The sequence below is a fragment of the Bolinopsis microptera genome, chromosome 2, assembly GCF_026151205.1.
Source record: "Bolinopsis microptera isolate Bmic1 chromosome 2, MBARI_Bmic_1.0, whole genome shotgun sequence".
Taxonomy (NCBI): domain Eukaryota; kingdom Metazoa; phylum Ctenophora; class Tentaculata; order Lobata; family Bolinopsidae; genus Bolinopsis; species Bolinopsis microptera.
The window spans coordinates 15,479,144-15,504,589 of NC_087073.1; the positions used below are offsets into that span (position 1 = coordinate 15,479,144).

Sequence of the window (25,446 nt, forward strand, 5' to 3'; positions counted from 1 at the left end):
TGAACTTTGAATTTGGAGGTTTTAGCGTTATTCTATTATAATAGAATAACGCTAAAACCTCCAAATTCAAAGTATATATAATTGAAGTTTAGAGGTTTCAACGGCCAGATTTCCAGTGGTATTGTTAAACCTCAATTCGCTATTGTCAATGAACATTGAAGAATGGTGGTCGCCATGTTTTCAAACATGGTACTTTTACTAATTAGTGTGTCAATCTCAATGACAGTTTAAAGTTATGCTGGCAAAATATCATCAAAACAGTGACGTTCCACCTCGGTTATTTCTCATGATTCTCAATACCATTTGACTGTTGTAATCTAGATTTATTGTGCACGAGTGGTTCCCTTTGTGGGTTGTTTGCTTGCCACCGTGCCACCGTGCCACCGTGCCACCGTGCCACCGTGCCATCCGCCCATTCTTAGCAGCACCACATAACCTCAAATATTTAATATTGGCTAACCTGCAGTGGTTTTCAATCCGTTTTAAAAACAAAACAGTCAGACGCAAAATCAATTTTATTTCAGCAGATCGTCTAATTTTGTATGAAACTTTTTGAAGGTAAGTTTGCTTCCTGCATTTATTAACAAATTTGTAAAAATTTATAAGATTTTACTAAGTCTTTATTTTCAAACAATAATTTATTGTTTGAAAATAAAACTTTTACAAAATCAATTAACAATAAGATTGAATAATTATCATTCTTGTTTTCCAATGCAGACGACACTTGAAGATTTCACGGTTAGCTGTTTAATTTCCCTTCTCCTGACGTACAATCAAATTCCATTCCGTCTTATTATAACTAGACTCTCAAAAAAAGTAGTACTGATGAACGTTTTACTTATCACTTCACTATGACTCATCTTACTGCTTACGTTGGCTCCTCGTACGAATCTACTGGTGGTTGACTTGCATACTATCTTGCATGTTTATCACCAATGATTGTTAATTTTCAGATCTACTTTTCGTCGAATATTCTCGCATTATGGCACCTTCCTATTTGCGCTGAAATAAGACCTTTAATTAGTACGCAATTTGATATGCTATCTTCCTTATCTGATCCGATTGGTCAAGCTGCAATCGTAAATTGCACCGCGATGATGCCAAGCCGGCATTAGCGATGCTTACGTACGACACAAATATTGCAATTGGAAATCTGAAGGATCTGTAAAACACATTGTAAATATGAAATTTGTCATGCAATCTTATCCATGTGTTCGTGCCTACGGAGAAGATTAATTCGGATACTGTGTGAAACTCAGCTATTTTGTAAAACACACGTCAGTCTTTCCACTTGATTACATAGTTTCGTCTTTAATCTTCATTAAGTGGAGATCTTCAATTTAGCTGCTGTTCAAGACAGAGAAGGAAAATTGCCGGGTAATCTAGCTCTCTCTCCCTCCGAAACACTCCGACATGACTGAATCAGCTTATAGTTTCGGCTACTACCCAACAGTACGATGTTTGTTTTAGTACTTAAATAGCTTTCATATCATGATATTTTTCAGTGACTAAAATAATGTCCTTTCCTTTCCTTTCCTTTCCTTTCCTTTCCTTTCCTTTCCTTTCCTTTCCTTTCCTTTCCTTTCCTTTCCTTTCCTTTCCTTTCCTTTCCTTTCCTTTCCTTTCCTTTCCTTTCCTTTCCTTTCCTTTCCTTTCCTTTCCTTTCCTTTCCTTTCCTTTCCTTTCCTTTCCTTTCCTTTCCTTTCCTTTCCTTTCCTTTCCTTTTCTTTCCTTTTTGTCTTACAGACTTTTTTGCAGTATGGTAGTCTAATTGTCTGATCGTTAAGCAAGATTATTTTAGGATTAACCTATCGTCACGCTTGATTACTGATTAGGTGTAGGATCGAGAGTTGTTAACGATTGATCATAAGTAAGCTGCATGTTATGCTCGTGGAAACGCTTATCGAATATCGACCAGTGCTACGGTTAATGATAATGAATACTTCTTGTCACGACCATGTCGTGGTGGACTGAATATGGCTACTTTGGTGTCAAATTAATGAATGTAACAAATTTTAGTACAGCAGCGTTTATAGATTAGCTTTTGCTTGTACGCTGTCGAGGGTTTCATATTTTGTCACAGAAAACAATTACTTTGATCTTATGTGAAACCCTTAGCATAAAACTTTTGAAGTTATAAAATCTTGATAGGAGAAAAACTTTTGATATTTTGACTAATCAAAACTAAAACAGTACTCAGGAAGGAAAGAAGAAGATAGAACTAAGTTTATGTATCGTTATGACAAGTCCCTCTCTGCTCAGTAATCTATAATTACAAATCCTTTTCTCTTCAGGTGGACATGCACGTGTTGTTCCCAGACCTGTACCAACCGAAGGAGACGGTAACCACAATGATGGCAGGCCGAGTAGTACCACCGACCAGCAACATCAAGAACAACCGCCAGATCTACATTGCATCTCAGTCAGTGGGCTTCTATAGCATGCACTTTCTCTCCAAAACCCCAACTATCGCACTGGGCTTTGGTAATGGCAAGATCAATATTCACGATCTGAACACGACTAAACGGTGTCATACTGTCGAGGTAAATCATTTTAGTTTCATTTTAAAACGATCGTTTTTGTAAGATTGAGAAATTTCAACTGGTCATCATATAAAATAAAATAAATTGATTCTTATATCTCGCTCATCTCAACAATAAATACCATAGATCTGAGTCGTTATATCAGAGCGGCTCTCTCAGAAAAATCACCAGTTCATGTTAAAAACTTAAAATCCAAAAACTAAGCAGTATTCAATTATTCATCGAACAGTTTTTAAAAGACATTTTTATTCTTACCCAGACCTTTAATAATACCATTTTGTAATAACCAATTTTCTACTGACTGCCAGTACTGCCAGTGCAAAGGAACCAAACAAGTTTGAACATGTTCACATTTTGCAGGTGTCCCCCGACAACATGCCAGTCACCTGTATCAGAGACTATCTTCATTCAGATATTCACCGAGTTGTTGCAGGTATGTCTTGTCAAACGATCACTTTTTAATTAACTGGGATTAACATTCACCATTGATGCTTGTGACCAAATAAATTATATTCAATTTACCAGACTAGGTTTATTTTCAAGCGGTATTTTCAAACTAAAATTTAACTACACATTTAAAATGTTTGACCTCGGTATTCGGACACAATCCTGCGGCTACTAATGACCGTTAAGATGTTTTTATATTCTAACACTGTTTTTATTTTGCGCTTGTTATTTTGTAACTGTGCTTGCTCGTGCGCCGCCACCCTGGCATGGCTGTAAAATAGCTTCGTGCTACAACGGGGCAATCACTACTTTAAAGTGTGCTCCATCAGAGTAAAAATATGATGGCATGCTTATGAAGTTGTGCTACTGCTATGAAGTGGACGTTGGTGTATTTATAAACTTGTCACTATATAGTGTTGTCACTATATAGTGTCTTTTGCACACTATATGGTGACAAAGATCAGCTGTCATTATAAAGTGCTTGTCACTATATAGTGCGATTACCAGCTCCTTGTGGTTGGCACGAACTATTTTAGAGCGAGATTCTTTGATTTTGGAGCTGGTCTGCTCAAGAACAACTTTATAATATTCTATGAATAAAATACCGTTATTTATTTATAAACCTCGTTCTCTCAGGCACAGCAGATGGCTGGGTGAAGGGCTACACATTTGATTTGGAGGAGGGTTTGGAGGAGGTGTCGGCTATTAACGTGGATAGTGCTATCTACAGTTTAGATACTTCAGATAATTACCATATCTGTGCTCTTGATAACCGCCAAATTCAGGTATGCTTAATCGATAGCTTTAGATTCTTTAATATTTGGTTGGTTATGAATTTTATGTATTGTTTTGGAAATGGATGTCTTCAAATTTGAGTCGTTGGATCAACTGTATGTGACATCTCAAGTTTCTGCTACTTGTTATAATTATTTCTTGAAGTTGAATATCCTTCTATCTTTGCAACAAGTGTTAGTCACAATGGACGAGAGGTGCATCGTTAAAAACTGTTTCCATGTCTACATAGCCACCACGTTAATTTATCTCAATAAACCAATTATTTGTAGTTGTGAAAATAATTTAAAACTAAGCGCGTGCAGCGGGGCTCTCCTAGTCCTAACATTTGTCGCAAAAAGAGAAGATTTAAAGAAATACTCATGATTAAGAATGTGTTGCCAGGTGTTGGATGCCCTCCGAGGCGAGTATGTCCGTGATGTTGGAAGGATATCCACAGATGAATACAGCGAGGAGGAGGAAGTTGGACACCAGCAGAGGGTGACTTGTGTCCGGTTCCGGCCTGAAAATCCTTATCAGTGTGTCTCTGCAGGGTGGGACAGGTTGGTGCTTGATGAGGAAACAGTCACAGGGCCTTCTAGAACAAACTTAATAACCAACATTCTGTTCTTTATCACTGCCTATCGATCTAGCATATTGGTAACTTTGTCAACATAAGATTCCTTTACTAAACCTCGTTTCAGATCAGTGTATCTGTGGGACATTAGAATGGAGCCTCATAAGGCCGCAGTACGGTGCATGAAGGGCCCTAAAGTTTGTGGAGACGGGTTGGATATGCAGGGTGATATTCTCCTTTCCGCTTCATTCGCTACAGAAAATGCTTTGCAGGTCAGTTCTTAATTTATCTATTCCCACGGAAAAAAATTCCCTGTTTTTAGTGTGCAATTCTTGTTTCATTTAAAATCGTTATTTTTATTAAATGTTCACATTAGCAAGTTAAATCTAAAATAACTCCTTACTGGTGTGCAGATGTGGGACCTAGGAAGCGGGAACCTGATAAAGTCTATCAAATACAAAGAGACCGAGAAGTCAGCCGAGTACCTTTACTCCTGCAGATTTGTGGACTCTAGCCGGGTTGTTGCTGGAGGTTCTGGATCCAGAGACGCCAAGGTGGGATTTCGTTAAAGATTACAGATATTCCGTTTCTTTTTTCGTCAAGATCTTAAACACATCGACGCGAGAGAATTATCAAGATGCCTAATCACTATTCAGTGACTTAGTACCTTGATGAAATGTATGACTCTCTATGCCACTAACCTTTCAGCAGCAAATAACAGCGCTAGTGAGAATAATACTTATTTGAATCTCTTCTCCCAGGTGATAAACACGAAGACTGGAGTAATAGAAGGAGTTTTCTACGACACCAAGCCCATCCACAGTGTGGGATATACAGGAGGCAAGGTAGCAGCTGGCGGTATCTCCTGCTACGTCCACGTCGGAGACTTCAGTGTAGACGAGGTTATCTGAGAGACCTCCAGACTGCTCAGTAGGGCTGGTGCTGGGGCTGGAGGACACTGGTCCGCTGTTCCCAGCTGTTCGGACTAAATAGTTCTGATCGATCAAGCTTGATTTAAGAGTAGCATGTGTGGGTGCCATGCGTGCCCATCACGTTGGGAATCTCGCTAAGACTGAAGATGAAGATATCCTTCTCAAGCCGTTAGGACTAATCAAAATGCTGACGTGATCACGTGATATTAAGATCCCAGATGAGTCGTATTTGTGTTTTTGTTACACTTACAGATGCATTGATGCGGATGAGCATTCTCATCAGTCTCATCAGGAAATTGTCTGGAAATTAATTGAGAAAACAAGTGGCAGCTCACGGAGCGTACAAACAACTCAATATACTTTGCGGGGATATCATCAGAGATGAAGCAATGTTTTATTTTTATATTTAACTTTAAGAGGATGTTTAAAAATTTGAAAAGTATTCAAATTTCAAACTGTTAGTGAAGTTATCTCTTAAAACGTTTCTGTTAACTTTAATAGAAATTATTAAGAGGGATATCACGTTTCAGGGTTGAGGTGAAATCGATTTTGATTGCGACAGATTTCAGGAATAGCTCAGGTTATGTCAAAAATTGAACTACTCAATTGATTGATATTTACATCGCTTCTTTTTGATATATCACATTATTGGATGGCAGATTTGAGAATAAAGAATGTTTTTTGTTGTGAAATGATGTTATTAAAAGGTTGCAAGGAAATTTTAATCTTTATTTCTGGATTGTAACCTGCATGAATGTACGATAATATTATTTGTTACATTTTAATGAATCGTCTCCTTGATATCACCTACAAAATCATCTATAATATAATATATGTATAATAACAACCCTGCGGACTAGTAATCAGTGAAAAACAATTTTGATCACGTGACATGGAAATATAACTCTTACTCTTAGGGTTGGGGTTTTGCCAATGCGCCTAGGGTTAGCGTTACGGTTATGGGTCGGTTTGAATAATTGATCAGATACACTACTCCCACTCAAAAAGGCTCAACTCGAGTTAAGCACTTTTTATTCGGTTTTTAAATCCACTCATCATCACCCACTATCCCACCAATTTGGTAGGATAGAATTTCTAATACAATTCACAAATTATTAATTGATAAGTTAATACTACATATAACTAATTAATATGACTTTATGTGCTTAAGTACATGAATTTCAACACTTCATTTTAATTACCTGACACATATTTTTAAAACGGCCGCGTAAGTTTTAATGTGATCCCATCAAATTAAAGGAGGAATCTGGCCGGAATTATTGATTTGAGACTGGCCCGTATAACCAGCTACAATAATTACAAATTATATCATGGCTATTAAAAATCGACACAAAATAAAATGGTCGTTTAAAATTTAAATGACTATTTTATTTTGTGTAGATTTTTAATAGCCATTTAAATAAAATGTTATATTGTAAAATGGTCATTTTCCTGACGTCGCGTTGTAATATTTATATATTAAATACATACGCGATGACCATCAAGGACTCTGGACTCGTGCCATAATTCTTTGGCTGCAGGACTGATATTTTTTGTTAAAAGTATTTGGTATTATAATTCTAACTCACCTTTTTCAGAAAACATAAAATAATAAAGTGTTTGACCATATTGGGACCCGAAATACTGGGAAACGTCGATAACTCCAACTTTCATTTTTGAGATAACTATAATATAAGCCCTTTTTATAAAATGCCGACGATCTATAATAGTTATTTAAGAAATTTAGCTGGATTGATATGCACTATGCTGTAATGCTATTGCTGGCCTAAAACACGTTAAACTTAAAGCTAGTCAAGTGATACTGATGGTGAAAGTTTTCCATAACCGACAATGTCCGGCGTTGTTCTGAGGAATCAGGAAGTGCGCTGCCGCTATTGTGTTAAACTGTGTGTCAGTGTGTTACTGTTATAACGTGGACGCAGTATAGAATTTGATAAAGCAAGCAAAAAACTGAAAATGATCAATCACCAGTCTGAGTCACCAGTCAATTTCATCACCAATGTAGCTCACAAGGTGGTTTATCTTAAAATTTATAAAAGAAATTTGGATGAATTTCATTTGTCAAACGATGTCGTTTTACTTTCAACTCACTTTCAAGGTACATCTTATTAATATTATATCATTTATATTTGATAGGTTTTGCCTCTAGTATTACTATTATAGCGCAGGCTCAACGTGACCATAGCGACTTGCCATGCCGCAAAAATGCAATGCTTGAATGGCCACGCTACGACACTAAGCTAAATAGGGTTTGTACGGAAAGGGTTTAAAAAGGGTTTGTAAAACATAAAAAGGGTCTGTACGTGAGAAAGACTTAAACTTCTACTTATATTAATTTAACGGGTGATACTCGTAAAATATTTTTTTCAATCGGCGCGTCCTGGTCGTACTGGTACATGGTAGGTTATAAACCTAAAAATATAAACGGACACGTTCATTTGAGTTTGAGGATATTGGTAAATATAAGTGACCCTATTAGTATTAAAAGGCACAGTGTAGTTGACTTTGTCACACTATGAAATTACTTAAACCCTTGATGGTTAGGATAATCGTCTCATCCTCTAGGCTAACTTTGTCACATAACGATATCTTAATCAGGTGATGAGATATCGCTTAAATACGGCCGGCACGGAAATGGTTACATTGTCACACTATAAACATGTGACGGAGTAAATATGGACCCCTTGCTGCCGTTTTTGACCAAATTTTTGAGTGTCCAGTTGATTGGATGGGTACATATGACCATTACCTACATATTTGACGACTTTTTTCGTTAGATGATGCATTCAGGTTTACTCTGTCACACATTAAAGAAAATATGTGATGAATGTTTAGGGCACCCTGATAAGCAATGCTGAGTAGTGTAAGTTTATTTGATGGCCTGGAAGTGCTGGGAATTGTTATTATATCATATAGTCGTAGTTTGGATCGATTAATACTTTACTTTTTTTAGGTAATATACAGGGTGGGCCAAAAGTCAGTACCCATACGTTGGCCTTAATAGCTCCGCCGTGTTTTATATTTGAGAGCTGTTGCTTTGCAGATGGCATACTGTACTTACTGGTTCGAGGATTCCGTCGTCAAAATTTGAAAATTCGAATATTTTAGACCACGCCCATTCAATATTAAAACACCTATATTGTTTTCTCTGAACATGCTGAACGCCTAATTTTTTCAGAAACGGTAGATTATCAAATGTTGCATATGATCTGAAAACATGAGGCAAAACGGATTAGAAATGACGAAGTTATCAAGCATTTTCTGTATCTCGTTAACAATATTGACTGGGTGATTATGTGACACCGTGACACGACACCTTAATTGGGCACCCATAACAATTCCCATAATGTTTAACGGGGTAGTTAACGGGGGCACCTTATCACGTGATCAGGTAAACCAATCACCTGATCACACGTAATGAATAAACTCGTTATGCTTCATATCTCGGTCATCTGAGAAGCTACAGTTCTAATTCTTTCAGGACAAACGTAATTCGAATGGCCAAACACAATTCAATATCATTTAGCTTGATCCGACTATCCAAACTATCAAATAAATGTGAAAATGAACCTCCATTTGAAAAAAATGAACGCGAATATTTTTCGAGTTGACAAATTCCTCGAACCAGTGGTGGTACTAAGTCATACCAGAAAGAAGTATTAAAATTGGGCACTCAGTGACTGAGCTATAAAGGCCAACATATGGGTACTGACTTTTGGCCTACCCTGTACCTGTAATAAATCCTATGCCAATTTTAACACACTATCTTGATACTGTTGGGGCAGGGAAAGTTAATTCTGTCACATTTTCAGTGTCTTTGACAAATTAATCTAAATTTTAAAAATTGAGTTCTTATGTTCTGGACAATATTCTACCAATCGTTTCTGAAAGAATCTTGAATTCTAATAGAGTTATAGATCTTCAAAATAGGGGCAAGACATGTTTACTTTGTCACATCAGTTATTATAAGTGTTAGGTAATCGTCATCACATAAACATATATTTTTTGTAGTTTGGATTGATTTATATAGGTAATAAAGCAGCCTATGCTAATTTTTACACACTATCTTGAAATTGTTGGGGCATGAAAAATTTAATTTTGTCACATTTTTAGTGACTTTGACAAATTTAGCCTAAAATTGTTAAACTTAAGCTCTGATGTTCTGGACAATATTCTAATAGAGATATAGAATATAGATCTTCAAAATAGGGGCAAGACATGTTTACTTTGTCACATCAGTTATTATAAAAGTTATTATAAGAGACTATTTCATTCTATAATCATTGTTTTTATCTATTTACGATTTCGTATAATTTTTGTGACAATGTAAACATCAACTGATCTTAACTTGCATCAACTACATTGTCATCATATAAAATTTTCCCGCCTTTCAAACCAAAATCAGATATAAATTATTCGCCCAAAATTTTAAATTTCATATATTGTGACAGAATTAACCTCATTTCCCAATAACCAAGTGCCTGTATTAGCTACCTTATCGGACCTTATTTGGACGGACATTACTTGAACGGACATAATTATGAACGGACATTAATATAAACGCTAGAAGGCAATCAAAACCATCAAAAATCCGAATTTTTTTCATCCTTTTTTGAAATTTTTGAAATTTTAGCAAATGATTTTTAAATCCATTTTCATACAATAAGCTTATCTGCGCTGTGTAGATAAGGTACGAAGGTACCTACAGGACTAGATTAGATACTGTCGGTTACATACCTAGGGAGATATTATCCCGGTTTGTCTTCTACTTTATCGAGATGGATGGTATGGTAGAATTGGTATCGTAGCTGAAATAAACCAACGAAGGTCGCCTATACCAAGTGGGAGGCTAGATATAAAACTTAAGCTGTACTTTAGGCATTCAAGTATCTCTCTAGTAGAGCAGTTGGGATCGTTCATTACCCGGTACGACTACGAGTTGGACAGACAACCAGTTGTAAGAGAAAATGTGGAGGTAGAAGAAGCCGAAGATCAACTTCAAGATAGTGATCATGCAATAATGTGATATTTACAATTAAGATTGTTGAAATTTTATAATACCTTGTTTTTATTAATTCAACAATATATTTTAGTCTAATGATAGCTATTGAAATTGACTGAAATTAGAAAGTTGTCATATTCTGGACAAAAAGTTCGAAATTACAAAATTTTTGAAAAAAATTGAACGGACTTTAACTTGGACGGACATTAATTGAACGGACTTTATTTGAACGGACATTAAGATGAACGTTAGGGCCTCCAGCGTTCAAGTAATGTCCGTCCAAATAAGGTCCGATAAGGTAACTATTCAAAATAACATATTTTAGGGCTATGCTTGGTAGAGCAACCATAAACTAATGAGTTGAAAGGGTTTTTAGGACACCTCACAGTAGAATAGAGGTATGGTATCATGAGTGTGACAAAGTTACCCAAATATTGCCTTGTAACCGTTCGATCCGTGCCCATTAACCAATGTTGTATCATAATTGTTAGATTGACCTAATTTACTATATTTCAGACCAAGGAATGATAATTAGACAACTGCAGTTAACTAAGTCACACAAAATGTGACATTTGAAACATTATAGTGCCTAACAACAATAGATTTTCTTTCTGAGCGGTGCATATGGGAGTATGGGTTACGTGGCTAATGTTCAGAACTTCTGAACGTGCTAGGTTAATAGATGTCAAAATTAAGCCACTATCGTCAAAAACGCTATTATTTTTGTTTGCCAATATCCTCAAACTCAAATGAACGTGTCCAACTCCAAACCTACAAATATTAATCCGCTTTCAGTTTTACTAATTCACTCGCTAGCTATGCCTCTAGCGCGCTGTATGTTACAAATACAATTACTTGACTTGGGATTTTAGTATTTAGTATTTAGTTAATTTACTGTTTTGTAACCAAAAGAAACGGTCTCACCGGAAGTGCAACCCCAACCCTAGTAATCCTAACCAGGGGGATGTTTATTGTTTCGGAATCAGCTTTAAAAATAAAATACATCCAAAAATACATCGAATGACACTATTTTTATTTGGTCAGGGGCCCCTCAATTCTGTAAAAATTGAAACTCCTTGACAAGTGATTCATTGGGACAACTTAATCCACGGTTAAAATCCGAAAACGCTTCAATTTACGCACTGAACTATTTAGCGCTTGTGCGATATTTCAACAATTACAAAAATGTAAAATGTCGCACTTCTGATCTCGAGCTAATAGTAATACAATCACAGTGCTGGCAAGCACGACCGGTGCATTTATTGTGGGTATACTATGTACCCCCTTTACTATTATACCCCATTTACTATTATACCCCCTTTACTATTATACCCCCTTTGGTACACGTTACAAGCCTCTTTCGTGCACGCGAAGCGTGCACTCCGGCCGGAGGCGGCGGCCGAAGGCCGCCGCCTCCCGAGCGTACTAAATCACTCTACAGTCGATCTTCGAGATTGTTCTAAAAGGGCCCCCGACAGTTGAAATCAACTTCAATCGATGTATTTTCGGACGCTGATTCCGAATCACCCCCCATGATATAGGGTTAAAATGCTCCCCTGACGAGATATAGGTGAAAAACTGTCTCGATCACGTGATATGACCGTATAAGGAAGTTAGTCTAATTTCTCGTTAGGGTTAGGGTTTCAGCATATGCTTTTGTTAAGGATTGGGTTAGGGTTAGGGTTGGGATCAGATAAGAGGGTTAGGGTTTCGAATAGTCGTTCAGGACCAGCTAGAGAACGGGTTGAAAAAGTCACGTGACAGTCGAGTGTAGAGTGATTAATTATCATCCGCCGCCTCCGGCAGGAGTTTTTCAGGCATTAAGACTCATCGGAAGTCGTTCAGCAGATTTATTTTTAGTTCAAAACATTCTAATTTGATGTAAAAGATGACAGGAATAAAAAATAGTTATGTTGAGATTTTTAAGAAATTTGCATAAAATACTCGCCAGCACTGTTATACGAAATTCGGTAAAAAACCCAAAATCGCCATATTCAGGTGCCTTAAAAACCATGTTAAAATTGAGTTAGAGATCTGAAATTTTTCAGGGCGTCTAGACGTTGACCAAATCGACTGCAAAAAAAGTTTCAGGTTTCAGGAACATCGGGAAGTGGGTTTTCTAGAACCCCTGTTTTACGACAGATTGTCGTGATATCTATATATATACATATATACATATATATATATATATTCAGGGATAGACGCTTTGCCAGTCAATTGTAGCCTGTATTTAATTGTCCATAGATTCAAAAGTATAAAAGATACAGCCATTTCCGACCACAGGTCTTGAATATAATTGTTTACACTTTAGTTTACATTGTATAAACAAATTATTTGACGTCATGAACACCCCTTGATGACGTCATCAAGTTAACCGTTTTTAAAACTTGATTTTTGACAAAGTAATAACTTTTAAAAATGATTTTACACCATTAAAAAGTAATTGTATTCAAAATCTGAGGAAATTTTCATCTTAGATAATTGTTCAAGCATTCTGAAAATCTACCGGAAAGTTTTTCTAGCTTGCTCCTTCATAAAGATATTCGTCATTGAAGTTTGTGCTTTTTTGAAGAATTATTTTATAAAAACGTCAATTTTGCGATTTAGTATTCTCTGGTGTTGGGCCATGCCTTGGGTTGTGGAGCTCAGTTCTGCTTTCTATAGGTATAAATTGTGCATTAGGCTAGTTTTAAAGTTAAAAATCGAAAAGTTGCACACGTGGGGACACGCCCAAATTGATAGAAAATTGCTAAAATCACTGAAAATTGCTGTTTTCGTCATTTTCTGTCAACTTTAGAGTGCCGTTGTGATTACAGTTCTTCTTGAAATACTTTGAAACTTTGCATGCTTATCAAGCTATATATAAAACAATTACATGCAAAAATTTACGGCGATTCAATATTGGATGCGCACGCAACGTCCGCTCAAAGTTTGCACGTGCGAAAGGTGAGAATTTTGCTCATTCGTGATTTCCAACAAATTTTGCTTTGCCACGACAGTTTAATGTCATTATAAATGAATTTAATGCCAACTTGAATGAGTATTAAGTGGCATATTCAGTCAGTGATCGACCGATATGCTTACCTAAACACAAGGAAATGTTTTTAAAGGAAAAATTTCGAAATTGTTGAAACTTCCTCCTTATTAATGAAGATATCAGTTTATATTTCGACTTTATAAATAAAGTACCCTGACATTATAATCAAAAAGAGATGATATTTGACCAAAACCCATAATCATGGGTAGAGTGGACCGCTGCCAGTGTCTCTCTTTCCCAAACAAAAGGAAGTGATATTAATTTGATTGACCGTTCTCAAATGCAAAATGATACCGAGAATGAAATCGGTCGCTCGCTTTTCCCATTCATTTACAATTGTAATAGATTAAGAAGAACTACCCAAAGGCAGCTGTACTCGGCAATAAAGATTCAATAAACTTCAGCTAATTCAATAAGTAATAACTACCACCCTTACCCCGAAATACTAGGTATCAACTCGAACGCAACCCAAAGAGATTTTTACAGCATCTGATTGATGTACCTAATCAATCGAAACTTATTACAATTCGTAAGCCGTGAATGAATGGGAAAAGCGAGCGACCGATTTCATTCTCGGTATCATTTTGCATTTGAGAACGGTCAATCAAATTAATATCATTTCCTTTTGTTTGGGAAAGAGAGACACTGGCAGCGGTCCACTCTACCCATGATTATGGGTTTTGGTCAAATAATACATAGGGAACCTGTGATTAGTGTTTGTATTTATAAAAACTGATCGAAGATATTGCGTAGTGACAACTGACAGGCTAAGCGGCGAGTGCCGTCCTGCGTCCAGTAAACCTGTAAACCTAGTTCGCAATTCGATAAGCTACTACTACTAGTAGTAGTATTAATTATGCCGTGGATTTGTTCATTTATATTAGGTCCTTGTTTATATTGCCAGTACTATTACTGAGGGTGCAGCCCAGTCCCCAGGGCCAGACAATTAGAATTATCAATATTAAGCAAATCAATCAAAATAACATAATAATCAGTATCACATGCGATAAAAATAAGATATTTACCTTAACCAAAACTTTTTATTGAATCACGATTCACAAAAGTCGAATAAGTTTCACTCCATCAAATATTTTGCAATCAAGTTTATAAGATCCTACTATTTATTCGAATAAATAGGACAGTTAGAATTCAAACACTGGCTATCACTTATCATACTAATGTATCATACTATATATAAAGCGAGACGATATATATCTGTGCCATTTTACTGACACCACGGTATCGACTTTAACGCAACTTTCTGCAAAAAACCGTTTAGGGTTATATTTCACGGGTTCCTGCTAGTAACTATAACTGCTGGTGGAACTTTCTAAAAAATTTCAACTTCAAATATTTTCCTTTTCAATACTTAGGCACTCAAATAATATAAATGATACCAAACCGTTAAATGTTACTGTTAGTATAATCGCTAATGTTTCCTGATCATAAACTGAGCAAACCACACGAATGTAATTGTCATGATATAATGAGTTTCCAGGTGAGGAGAATCAGCTGAACTGGTCACTAACGCACTAACACACTCCGGTATCTCCTCACTCCAGGTGTTGTCACCACGGCATGTCAACTTACTGTGTCCCACCAACCTGTACCTGTAATTAAATAAGAGTTAACCTGCTGTGTCCCACCAACCTGTACCTGTAATTAAGTGAGGGTTAACCTGCTGTGTCCTACCAACTTGTACCTGTAATTAAATGAGGGTTAACTTGCTGTGTCCTACCAACTTGTACCTGGAATTAAATAAGAGTTAACCTGCTGTGTCCCACCAACCTATACCTGTAATTAAGTGAGGGTTAACCTGCTGTGTCCTACCAACTTGTACCTGTAATTAAATGAAGGTTAACCTGCTCTGTCCCACTAACCTGTACCTGTAATTAAGTGAGGGTTAACCTGCTGTATCCCACTAACCTGTACCTGTAATTAAATGAGGGTTAACCTGCTGTGTTCCACCAACCTGTACCTGTAATTAAGTGAGGGTTGACCTGCTGTGTCCTACCAACTTGTACCTGTAATTAAATGAGGGTTAACCTGCTCTGTCCCACTAACCTGTACCTGTAATTAAGTGAGGGTTAACCTGCTGTATCCCACTAACCTGTACCTGTAATTAAATGAGGGTTAACCTGCTGTGTTCCACCAACCTGTACCTGTAATTAAGTGAGGGTTGACCTGCTGTGTCCCACTAACCTGTACCTGTAATTAAGTTATGGTAAACCTGCTGTGTCCCATCAATCTGTACCTGTAATTAAATGAGGGTAAACCTGCTGTGTCCCACCAACCTGTACCTGTAATTAAATAAGGGTTAACCTGCTGTGTCCTACCAACATGTACCTGTAATTAAATGAGGGTTAACCTGCTGTGTCCCACCAATCTAATAATGTAGCCTTGACAGGTCTAATAATGTAGCCTTGACAGGTGACTTCAATGTTGATCTTTTGGTCCAGGGACGAAACATAGCTGAATTTGAACAAACTATCTACAGTAACAATTTAATCCCTTTGATATCGATTGCCACCCATGCCAAGCCGGGTTGCAACGAAAGCTTAATTGATAATATTTTAGTGAACTCTACTGAGCGTGTCTTAGGATCTGGAATTCTTGAATCCAAGATTTCCCGTCATAACCCAATCTTCTGTTTCATATCGTGTAATACTAAAGAGAGTCCAAATGATACCAAACTTAAACCTAAGTATGATTACTGTGAGTCTAATATAGAAAGCTTCCTTAATGATATTGGAAGGGATATCTACCGATCGAACTTTTCGTATGATGAGGAAGGTTTTGAAAAATTTGTCGAAACTGTCCATGAAAAAATCGAACAGAATTTCAAATTGGACTCTACTGCTGGTTTTCAATCAAAACGCAATAGATTGATGAATCCATGGATCACTTCTGCGTTTATTAAATCTGTGTTTACTAAAGGCTTTCACTACAAGCGATGGAAGGCTTCGTGTACCAAAATCAACCCATTAGGTGAGGAAACTTTATATCTTAAGTATAAGGAGTATCGTTCTATCCTAAACAAAGCTATAAAATCTGCGAAAAAAGCCCACTATGGAAAAAAATTTGAACTTGCTAAAGGAAATATTAAAAAAACCTGGGAATTGATTAACGAACTCAGGGGTAAATCTAAAAAAGATATAAAAGCATCATTCTTAATTGATGGTCGAATTGTAACTGAACGCCGTGAGATTGCTAACGGATTTAACATCTACTTCTCGTCTATTGCTCGTAATCTTAATTCAAAAGTTCAATCTTCTGTACCATCTCGTACGGTAACTGATGGCAATTTTATTAAGACGAAGTTTAAACAATACCTCAAGGGCAGAGAAAGAATAGTGAACTCTTTTTTTCTCAGCCCCTGTGACGAGGAAGAGATAAGTAAAATCATTGGTAGCCTTGAAAATGGGAAGGCAAGTGATATCTCTGTTAAAGTCTTAAAAAAGAGTGTAAATTATCTGTCTGGTCATATCTCTAGATTCTTTAATTGGTTCTTGGACAATGGGGTCTTTCCAAACAAGCTTAAAACGGGCTCTATTACACCAATTTATAAAAAAGGAGACTCACGATGCCTTGATAACTATCGACCTGTTTCTACATTACCGATATTTGGAAAAATACTTGAAAAAATAATCTATAATAGGTTATATAATTACCTCAGTGCTATGAACGTGATTTATGATCGACAATTTGGTTTTAGAAAACAACACTCAACATCTCATGCCGTAAACTATTCTGTCAATAAAATACTTAATGAGATTGAACAGAAAAATCATGTAATTGGAATATTTATTGATCTAAGTAAAGCATTTGACACAATTGAGCACGATAAACTCCTGCATAAACTTGAACACTATGGAGTAAGAGGTATTGCACTAAAAACTCTTGCTAGCTATCTAACAAACCGTAGCCAAGTAACTTCTTTTCAAACTGAAAAGTCGGACAAGTGTTCAGTTGAGTATGGTGTACCCCAGGGGTCAGTGTTAGGACCTCTACTATTTCTGATTTATATAAATGATATTGTGAGCTCCTCAAGCTTGGCTGAATTCGTCCTGTTTGCTGATGATACAAATATTTTTGTGATAGGTAGTTCAGCACAGGAAGCTTTTGAAAAAGCTAATCATGTAATGAAACAAGTCAGTAACTATATGGAGTCTAACAAGTTACATATAAATGCAGGGAAAAGTTGTTATATGCATTTTCAGCCAGGTTTGTCAAGAGCGACACAGACCTGTGCCAGAACACGGCCCTTTAACAGGAATCTAACGATTTTAATAGATGGCAAAAAGCTAGAAAAAGTTCAATGTACAAAGTTTCTTGGGGTGATAATAGACGAACAGCTAAGCTGGGAACCACATCTTAATCATTTATCTTTAAAACTGAACTCCAGTATTGTATCGATTAAGAGAATTTGCAAATTCATTCCCAAATCTGAATATTTGAAACTATACAATGCTCTTTTTATGTCACATCTTAGCTATTGTATAAGTTGCTGGGGTGGGATCCCTAAACATAAGCTGAATAAAATCTTTGCAATTCAAAAACGATGTATAAGACTGCTATTTGGTAACATTCCCAATTTTGATCATAAAGAATACTATTTAACCTGTGCACGTTCAAGAACTTATAACGAACATATGGCTAGCAAGAACTACTGTCTTGAACACACTAAACCGCTATTCACAGAGCAGAAAATTATGAACCTGGAGAATCTGCACATGTACCATACATTTATGGAATTATTCAAAATTCTTAAATTTGATGTCCCCCAGTCGATTAAAGATCTTTTCAAGTTCTGTCCTAGAAATGAAAAACTTCGTCTGATTGTCCCATTACTGAGGTTGGATATCTCCCAACAGAACTTTTTGTACACCTCTACGAAAATTTGGAATGACCTCAGCCCCTATGTATTCGAAATATGTGATGCTAATGTAGATGGGTTGATAATCCCGGGTTCTTCCAAGAATTCAGACTTATCAGCTTCGTCAGGTGTTATTAAATCTAACCTTAAAAAGCACTTGCTATCCCTCCAAAATCGAGATGACCCTAATACATGGTAACTAATCTATATTATATCTCAAACTCTACATCCGGTACGGCTATGCACACATGATATCTCTCTCTGCCATGAAACATGGCTAACCTTTTAAACTGTGATTCAAAACCTAACGCTAAACTAAAACTCAACTGGGCTCTCCTTTGTCACCAAACTAAACCAATAAGTAATTTAAGATTATTATATTTTTCTATATTTGTATACTGTAATTAGTATATTGACGTAGTGGATGGTTGAGGGGGTTTCAAGCACAGGTCACTCTCAAATCCTAAAGATAAGCAGTGGCCTTCGGCACTTGAAACCTCTTCAAACCTCCCCTGATTTATTTATTATTGATATTGTTTGATTGTGCCGTAAAAATAAATATTTGTTTTATTAAATATTTGTTTTATTAATCTGTACCTGTAATTAAATAAGAGTTAACCTGCTGTGTCCCACCAAACTTTACCTAGATTCTTACCCATATATTTGAGGGTTAACCTGCTGTGTCCCACCAAATTGCAGTTGGAATTAAATGCGAGTTAACCTGCTGTGTCCCATAATCTCATAATCAACTTGTAGAATCTTACCCATTTTTGCAGGAGAAAGGGATTATATCACCAGGAACAAAAGGTGGTCCATCAGCTACTTTACTCGATGAAGCTGTTGTTTCTCCATATTGCACACTTTCCGTTATGTCTTTACACCCTCCTGTGGGAAATAAATAGGACATTAATTTAGCGCTGAACGTATCTTAAAGTCTTAACTAATTGTTTAGTACTATATATTATAAAGTTAGAACGGCATGGGCAGCGTTCCCCTACTAATGAAAATGCCTTTTCAAGCTTGCTATACAAATTTTAGTTGACGTAATGTTAAACGTAAAGTGAGCGGAAATATATCAGATTGATGCTAAACGTCAGTTGCTGTTGAGTAATTAGTTGGGGCATGAGTTCTCTGCGATAGTTGATTTATCAGCATCACAATACGATTACGTACGTAATGCTTACTGGGTGGCCCTAGTTCGCACGATATAAACGGTTTCAGCTGTTTTTAAACCAAGCTAAATGTCAATGCTCGTGGTTATTGGTTAATAATAATCCGTCTTTAAGATTAAACAGTTAGTGATATTTGCGATCTAGAGATACGATTATCAAATGATGAAGTAGTTCGCTGTTTATTTGTCTCATGATACGGATTGAGTAACTCAGCAAATCGTTAGTTGCTTGTCACGCGTGAAATATCCTTAACAATATAGTCAGTGTCAGTGTAATACTATTACTAATAATTGCGCCATGAGTTGGCACAGAACTTTTTTCTCCGATTTTGATAAATTTGATTAAGTGGTAGCAGCCGTTAGAATCATATATTCAGCCCATACAAGTGCAGCTTGACGTGGCGGTTCGCGTAAACTTGGGTTTAGTTTTTGATTAAATTTTACCTGGGGACCCCAGGCTAATATGTTCGTAGAAATTTGGCAGAATGACAGGCTGAGCGCCACCCAGTAAATTCAATTTAAATGCTGTTGTAGATGTTCATGTAAAATTAAATGTCCTCAAGCCTATCGCCATCGGTAGCTTGTTTATAATTAGAAATAGATTCATAATTTGATGTCTAGACAGTGTTATTTTTATTAGTATTACTGCAGAGAGCAGGCGCGCTATTCCTATACTATCATAAAAGTCATGAAGTCCTGAGTATTATAATTGAGCAAGCGGTTTTGAAAACGCATGCCATAGGACCGTTATATTATAGTCTAGGCGGTGCACGATAAAAATAAACTTGCTCGGATTTTCAAAATTTTTGGACCGTCGTTTTCTAGAGACTGTGAGAATTTTCACAGTACCAAATTTATTATACCTTTATGGAATGATCAGTGAGTTTCGCCTAGGTGCCATATTTGATGGTGCGCGGCTTTTGGAGCAAAATTAAGTGTAAAAGTCGCGTAATTTGACGAAATTCGTTGATTTTTGTCGTATTATTCTGTCATATCTTCGGTTCCTGAACATGAATCATGCTGAAAATTTGTCAGAACCTTCCAATCATACTTAACTACCGAACCTAATTTAGTTGGGAGAGATTGGCCTTGATTAAGAGGTCTAAAAATGACAAAATAGGTATAAATTCGTTGATAACTCAAATTCTGAGCATCGAAATTGCTCAAACTAAATTAGGTTCAGTAGAACATAAGTGTTTACGTAAGCTGACCAAATTTCAACAGAATTGTTATATGGGAAGTATTATAACTTTTCGATTGTTTCCAAAATAATGTGCTGGCCGAAATAAGAGCTAAAAACCATTCAATGGTCAGCGCGCGCGTCTTATCGTCGATGGCGCACTGACCGCGCGTATAATTTATACGCGCGGTCAGAAAAAGATGCAATTTTGTTCGTCAAATTTTTAATATTTACATTAAAGTCGTCAGCCTTTAAACTGCCTTATGAATACCAATTATCTAGGCTGACCGACTGCTGGCAAATGCACAACCAATGTGCCATGTGACAATCAAGTTGTTCTACCAAGGTACATTAACATAAGGTTTTCATATTGCTTTCGTTTTTAATGATACTTATTTGTAATTTTACAGTTTTTCGTGGATTTAAGTACTACTACTTGGCATATTATATTTATACGGTACACGATACTCATATTTTACATTCTATTTCTAACCATGGTGGTTATAATTCTGTACGTAGAGTCTGGAGTCGAATTATAATAGACTAATATTAGTTACCTACCTAGTAAAGTGTTTCAACTTAAAATTCAAGTAACCAAAAGAAAGTTAACCACAGTACAATTATCATAAACTCTCAGTGCTCACTCATTGCAGCAAACTGTTTAATATTGCTATTAAATAATATAATAGTCATACTAACGGACACAAGTTAGGCGGTTGTTCTCGTCCACTGACCACTCCACATCCAGCCCTGAACCACCAGTGGACACTTTCTGTTTGCACTGCAGAGTCTTGTAGCCAGTATCTCCCACTGCTTCTGTGTAACCGTTACCACATCTTAGTGACACCTGTATCGGTGATTGTGTTCAGGACTTTGGATCTGGAGTTAAACGGGGTTTATGCTTTTAATACTTATATTAACAATAGCCACAGCCTAAGCACTAAGTACTGGTGTGTGGTGGACGAGTTCAGGTCCTTTTCCACCTTTTCGGGCCATCTCATACATATGTATTAAGATATTACATAACTGATAACTAATATCCATAAACAATTAATCAACTTGAATAAATATGTTTCATCTTATAAACTATTTGAATCTTATAAACAAAACCTGCACCCGGACCACGTTTTGAGCTTTAAATTTCACGGCAGCGGTTTGGCTTAATATAATGTATATATATATAAAAGCTTAAGATACCGCGACGTGGCCGCGGTATTAAACCACGTAGTCTCAAACCACGTGGCAGTCTCAATCCACGGTCTTAAACCACGCCGGCTTACTCCTAGCTACCACAGAATACTGCTCATTCCTGAGAGCACGCTATCAGGGTTAAGTTTAGCAAGGCTCTCATTCTCACCACGGTTGCACTTATACCTCTGCTATTACCCTCACAGCTTATACAAGTTACCTGGCCTTGTCAATGTCATGACGTCATGTTATCAAATAAAAATTATGTCATCTTAGAAATAGCCCCAGTAATCAGTGTGCTATAAATGATCAGTGTTACCCAATACTCACAGCTTATAAAACGAAAAGGAACCTGCAGGTGTTGTCATGTTATCATGTTATCAAATAAAAATTATGTCATCCTAGAAACAGCCCCAATAGCCAATATGCTATAAATGACTGAGGTGACTCTAGAAGCCGATCAATAAGGTGTATATCCTCCCTGCCACGAGTCACTATATACTAGCCCCAACCACTGCACTCATATTATTTATTGATTTCTTTTCACAAAGCTGTTCACGTTCTAAAGTAATTAATGATATCTTTATGTTCATCTATATAGCAACTGAAGCAAAGAATAGTCCCCATAAAAATTGAACCGACCAGCCTGTTATCCGAGACATGACTTTTATTCAGTGACCCTTGATAAACAGATAATGATATGGTTGCGAATACCGAGTTTTAAAACCCGATGTGAGTCTCGGCTCGTGAGTATATGCTGCTAATTGATGATTTATAAACGTTAATAGTTTTTTCTCCGCCTTTTTGGGCCACCTCATACATAACTAATATCCACAAACAATTAATCAGCTTGAATAACTATTCTTCAAAAATCAAAATGACTTACATATAACTCAGCGTTGGGTTGAACTGGGGCTGAGTACTCCTCTGAGGTCACCAAACCAGGGGGATAAGTAACCTTGTAGCTGTACCGTGGTAACATGTGGCAACCCGCTGAGAGTTAGGGGGGGTAAGTAACCTTGTAGCTGTACCGTGATAACATGTAGCAACCCGCTGAGAGTTACGGGGGGGGGGGGGGGGGGGGTAAGTAACCCTGTAGCTGTACCGTGGTAACATGTGACAACCCGCTGAGAGTTAGGGAGGTAAGTAACCCTGTAGCTGTACCGTGGTAACATGTGACAACCCGCTGAGAGTTAGGGGGGTAAGTAACCTTGTAGCTGCACCGTGGTAACATGTAGCAACCCGCTGAGAGTTAGGGGGGGGGGGGGGGTAAGTAACCTTGTAGCTGTACCGTGGTAACATGTGACAACCCGCTGAGAGTTAGGGGGTAAGTAACCTTGTAGCTGTACCGTGGTAACATGTGGCAACCCGCTGAGAGTTAGGGGGGTAAGTAAACTTGTAGCTGTACCGTGGTAACATGTGACAACCCGCTGAGAGTTAGGGGGGTAACATGTGGCAACCCACTGAGAGTTAGGGGGGTAAGTAACCTTGTAGCTGTACCGTGGTAACATGTGGAAACCCGCTGAGAGTTAGGGGGGTAAGTAACCTTGTAGCTGTACCGTGGTAACATGTGGAAACCCGCTGAGAGTTAGGGGGTAAGTAACCTTGTAGCTGTACCCGGTACCGTGTTAACATGTAGCAACCCGCTGAGAGTAAGGGGGGGGGGGGTAAGTAACCTTGTAGCTGTACCGTGGTAACATGTGGAAACCCGCTGAGAGTTAGGGGGTAAGTAACCTTGTAACCGTGGTAACATGTAGCAACCCGCTGAGAGTTAGGGGGGGGGGGGTAAGTAACCTTGTAGCTGTACCGTGGTAACATGTAGCAACCCGCTGAGAGTTAGGGGGGGGGGGGTAAGTAACCTTGTAGCTGTACCGTGGTAACATGTAGCAACCCGCTGAGAGTTAGGGGGGGGGGGGGGTAAGTAACCTTGTAGCTGTACCGTGGTAACATGTGACAACCCGCTGAGAGTTAGGGGGGTAAGTAACCTTGTAGCTGTACCGTGGTAACATGTGGCATGGCAACCCACTGAGAGTTAGTGCTATTCAATGGTGAGAATTTATGATTATTTCATAAATCATTTGCTCGAGCACAAAGTTTATTGAGAAATTAATGGACTAGTAATGCATTTTTAGCCTATATTCAAGTCACCTTTATTAGGAAAAGATAGACTTATCAGCAATCCAATGTACCTACAACCCTATTAGCCATCTGGCTGACGTCTGTCTAACAGAGCTATAGCTGGGTGCAATAAAAAATACAGAAGCAAGAAGATTTCAAATGGTTTTAAATGGTCCCAATGTAACGTCGTTACTAACGGCGCTCTCAGCTTTGTTACATATTTTAGTTTTTTTTGTGATACTATTCAAATATCGTATTTTTAACTTTGATAAATAGTGCTTTACCTGTGGCTGTTGTGAGTGAATGTCTTTCTTTTTTATTTTTTTGTTTTTATTTTTTCTTTAAAAAAATCCTTTTTTCTTTTTTTTATTTGACCCTATCGAAAATTGATAAAATGTTCGCCCTCTGAAAAATCTAATAATCTCCAACCCTAATTACCTTTAACCTGTTTCGCTAAAACTGACCACCTACACGAACTCACGCGAACAGTAGGTGTATCTGAGTTGAGAAGTGTCGGGGACCCCGGTAGCTGAGTATTTGTACCAAATGTTGGGGTGCCAGGCTCCATCTACTCCACATTGTACCACTATCCTTTGATCTGTATCTACCGTATCTACATCTACATCTGGCACCCGTCTAACTCCGTTTGAAAATGTCTGCAAGGGAGAGAAAGGGTATCTAGATACTGATAATACGAACCCAAATTACATGAACACAATATGATTTAGGAAAAAAAACTTGCCTCCTGTGTCATTAGTGATTATACTATTATAGTATAGGGCCATGTGGATAGCACATGAATGCAACGTTTACATCAAAATTGTGTTTTTATGCATGACCAAATCCGCTATCAAAATTATTTATCAGTTATCGAGTTAGTACATACTACATATTATAATGGTAACCATGAATAACACTCACAAAGCCAGTAGAAAGACACTTTACAGTGACAGTTGCCCAGGTGGCTCCCGAGTTTAGATTCCCGTTATTATCTGTTCCGTTACCATCCAGTTTAACACCGTACTTCCCACCGTCCAGTGATGCTGGGGTACATGTGCTCTTCCCTGCAGTTACGAAATGGTTGAGTTATGAGTATTGAGCGATCTGTAACCTTATCAAGCAATTATGAAGGAGCTTTTGTCAGATATTTCTACGATTTACATTCGATAGGTACGCCTTTACGACATTCATTGATTAATATGCTCAGTCGTAGGAATAAATTGCCAGAGCACCTCAATAGTTTAGTTAAACGGTCGTTTGATTTACGTATGCAGCTTATATTAAGATTATAATATGTGATATCATCTGAAACTGGAATCAGTTCTTGTTTTTCCCCCGGGCCCCGCATAATCGAATTGCCTCATGATTACAGCTATGAGTATGAGCTAAATCTTACGTTTTTAAACAATAATTAAACCTGATTTAAGAAGGGATGTCAGCAGCAACAGTACACCTGTTATCTTGATGCTCATGTTATTGTTGCACTGGAAACTAGCTCTCTGAATAGCTTATATATACCTCAGGTCATGCCAATTTAATATTCATTCTTGGCTGTGCTGACAATAAGTTGTTGATTTACTGAC

The 25,446-nt window shown here is 37.4% G+C and overlaps 2 protein-coding genes across 5 annotated transcripts in view; one reads left to right on the forward strand and one right to left on the reverse strand.

Annotated features, from left to right (window-relative positions):
- Nucleotides 1–6,055, forward strand: part of LOC134826252 (prenyl transferase-like) — a 92,610-nt gene extending 86,555 nt beyond the window's left edge. For 2 of the 4 annotated variants that reach the window (XM_063838565.1, XM_063838564.1), the window contains 7 exons: nucleotides 2,295–2,543; nucleotides 2,904–2,976; nucleotides 3,627–3,775; nucleotides 4,167–4,324; nucleotides 4,466–4,610; nucleotides 4,752–4,892; nucleotides 5,100–6,055. In XM_063838565.1, coding sequence (XP_063694635.1) covers nucleotides 2,295–2,543; nucleotides 2,904–2,976; nucleotides 3,627–3,775; nucleotides 4,167–4,324; nucleotides 4,466–4,610; nucleotides 4,752–4,892; nucleotides 5,100–5,249 — 1,065 coding nt within the window. In that variant the 3' untranslated portion in view covers nucleotides 5,250–6,055. Of the gene's footprint in view, nucleotides 1–517; nucleotides 559–1,234; nucleotides 1,453–2,294; nucleotides 2,544–2,903; nucleotides 2,977–3,626; nucleotides 3,776–4,166; nucleotides 4,325–4,465; nucleotides 4,611–4,751; nucleotides 4,893–5,099 lie in introns of those variants that run through there. The other 2 variants (XM_063838568.1, XM_063838567.1) reach the window with 2 other exon arrangements.
- A 5,443-nt stretch (nucleotides 6,056–11,498) lies between these two features.
- On the reverse strand, nucleotides 11,499–25,435 carry LOC134826317 (uncharacterized). Its single transcript, XM_063838649.1, has 8 exons — nucleotides 25,281–25,435; nucleotides 24,785–24,927; nucleotides 24,345–24,519; nucleotides 22,632–22,738; nucleotides 21,257–21,404; nucleotides 18,971–19,091; nucleotides 14,026–14,940; nucleotides 11,499–11,530 (listed from the first exon to the last, which is right to left on the reverse strand). Exons 1-7 carry the CDS (start codon nucleotides 25,333–25,335, stop codon nucleotides 14,760–14,762), a joined length of 930 nt encoding a protein of 309 aa, XP_063694719.1. The 5' UTR covers nucleotides 25,336–25,435; the 3' UTR covers nucleotides 11,499–11,530; nucleotides 14,026–14,759.
- Nucleotides 25,436–25,446: the final 11 nt, after the last annotated feature.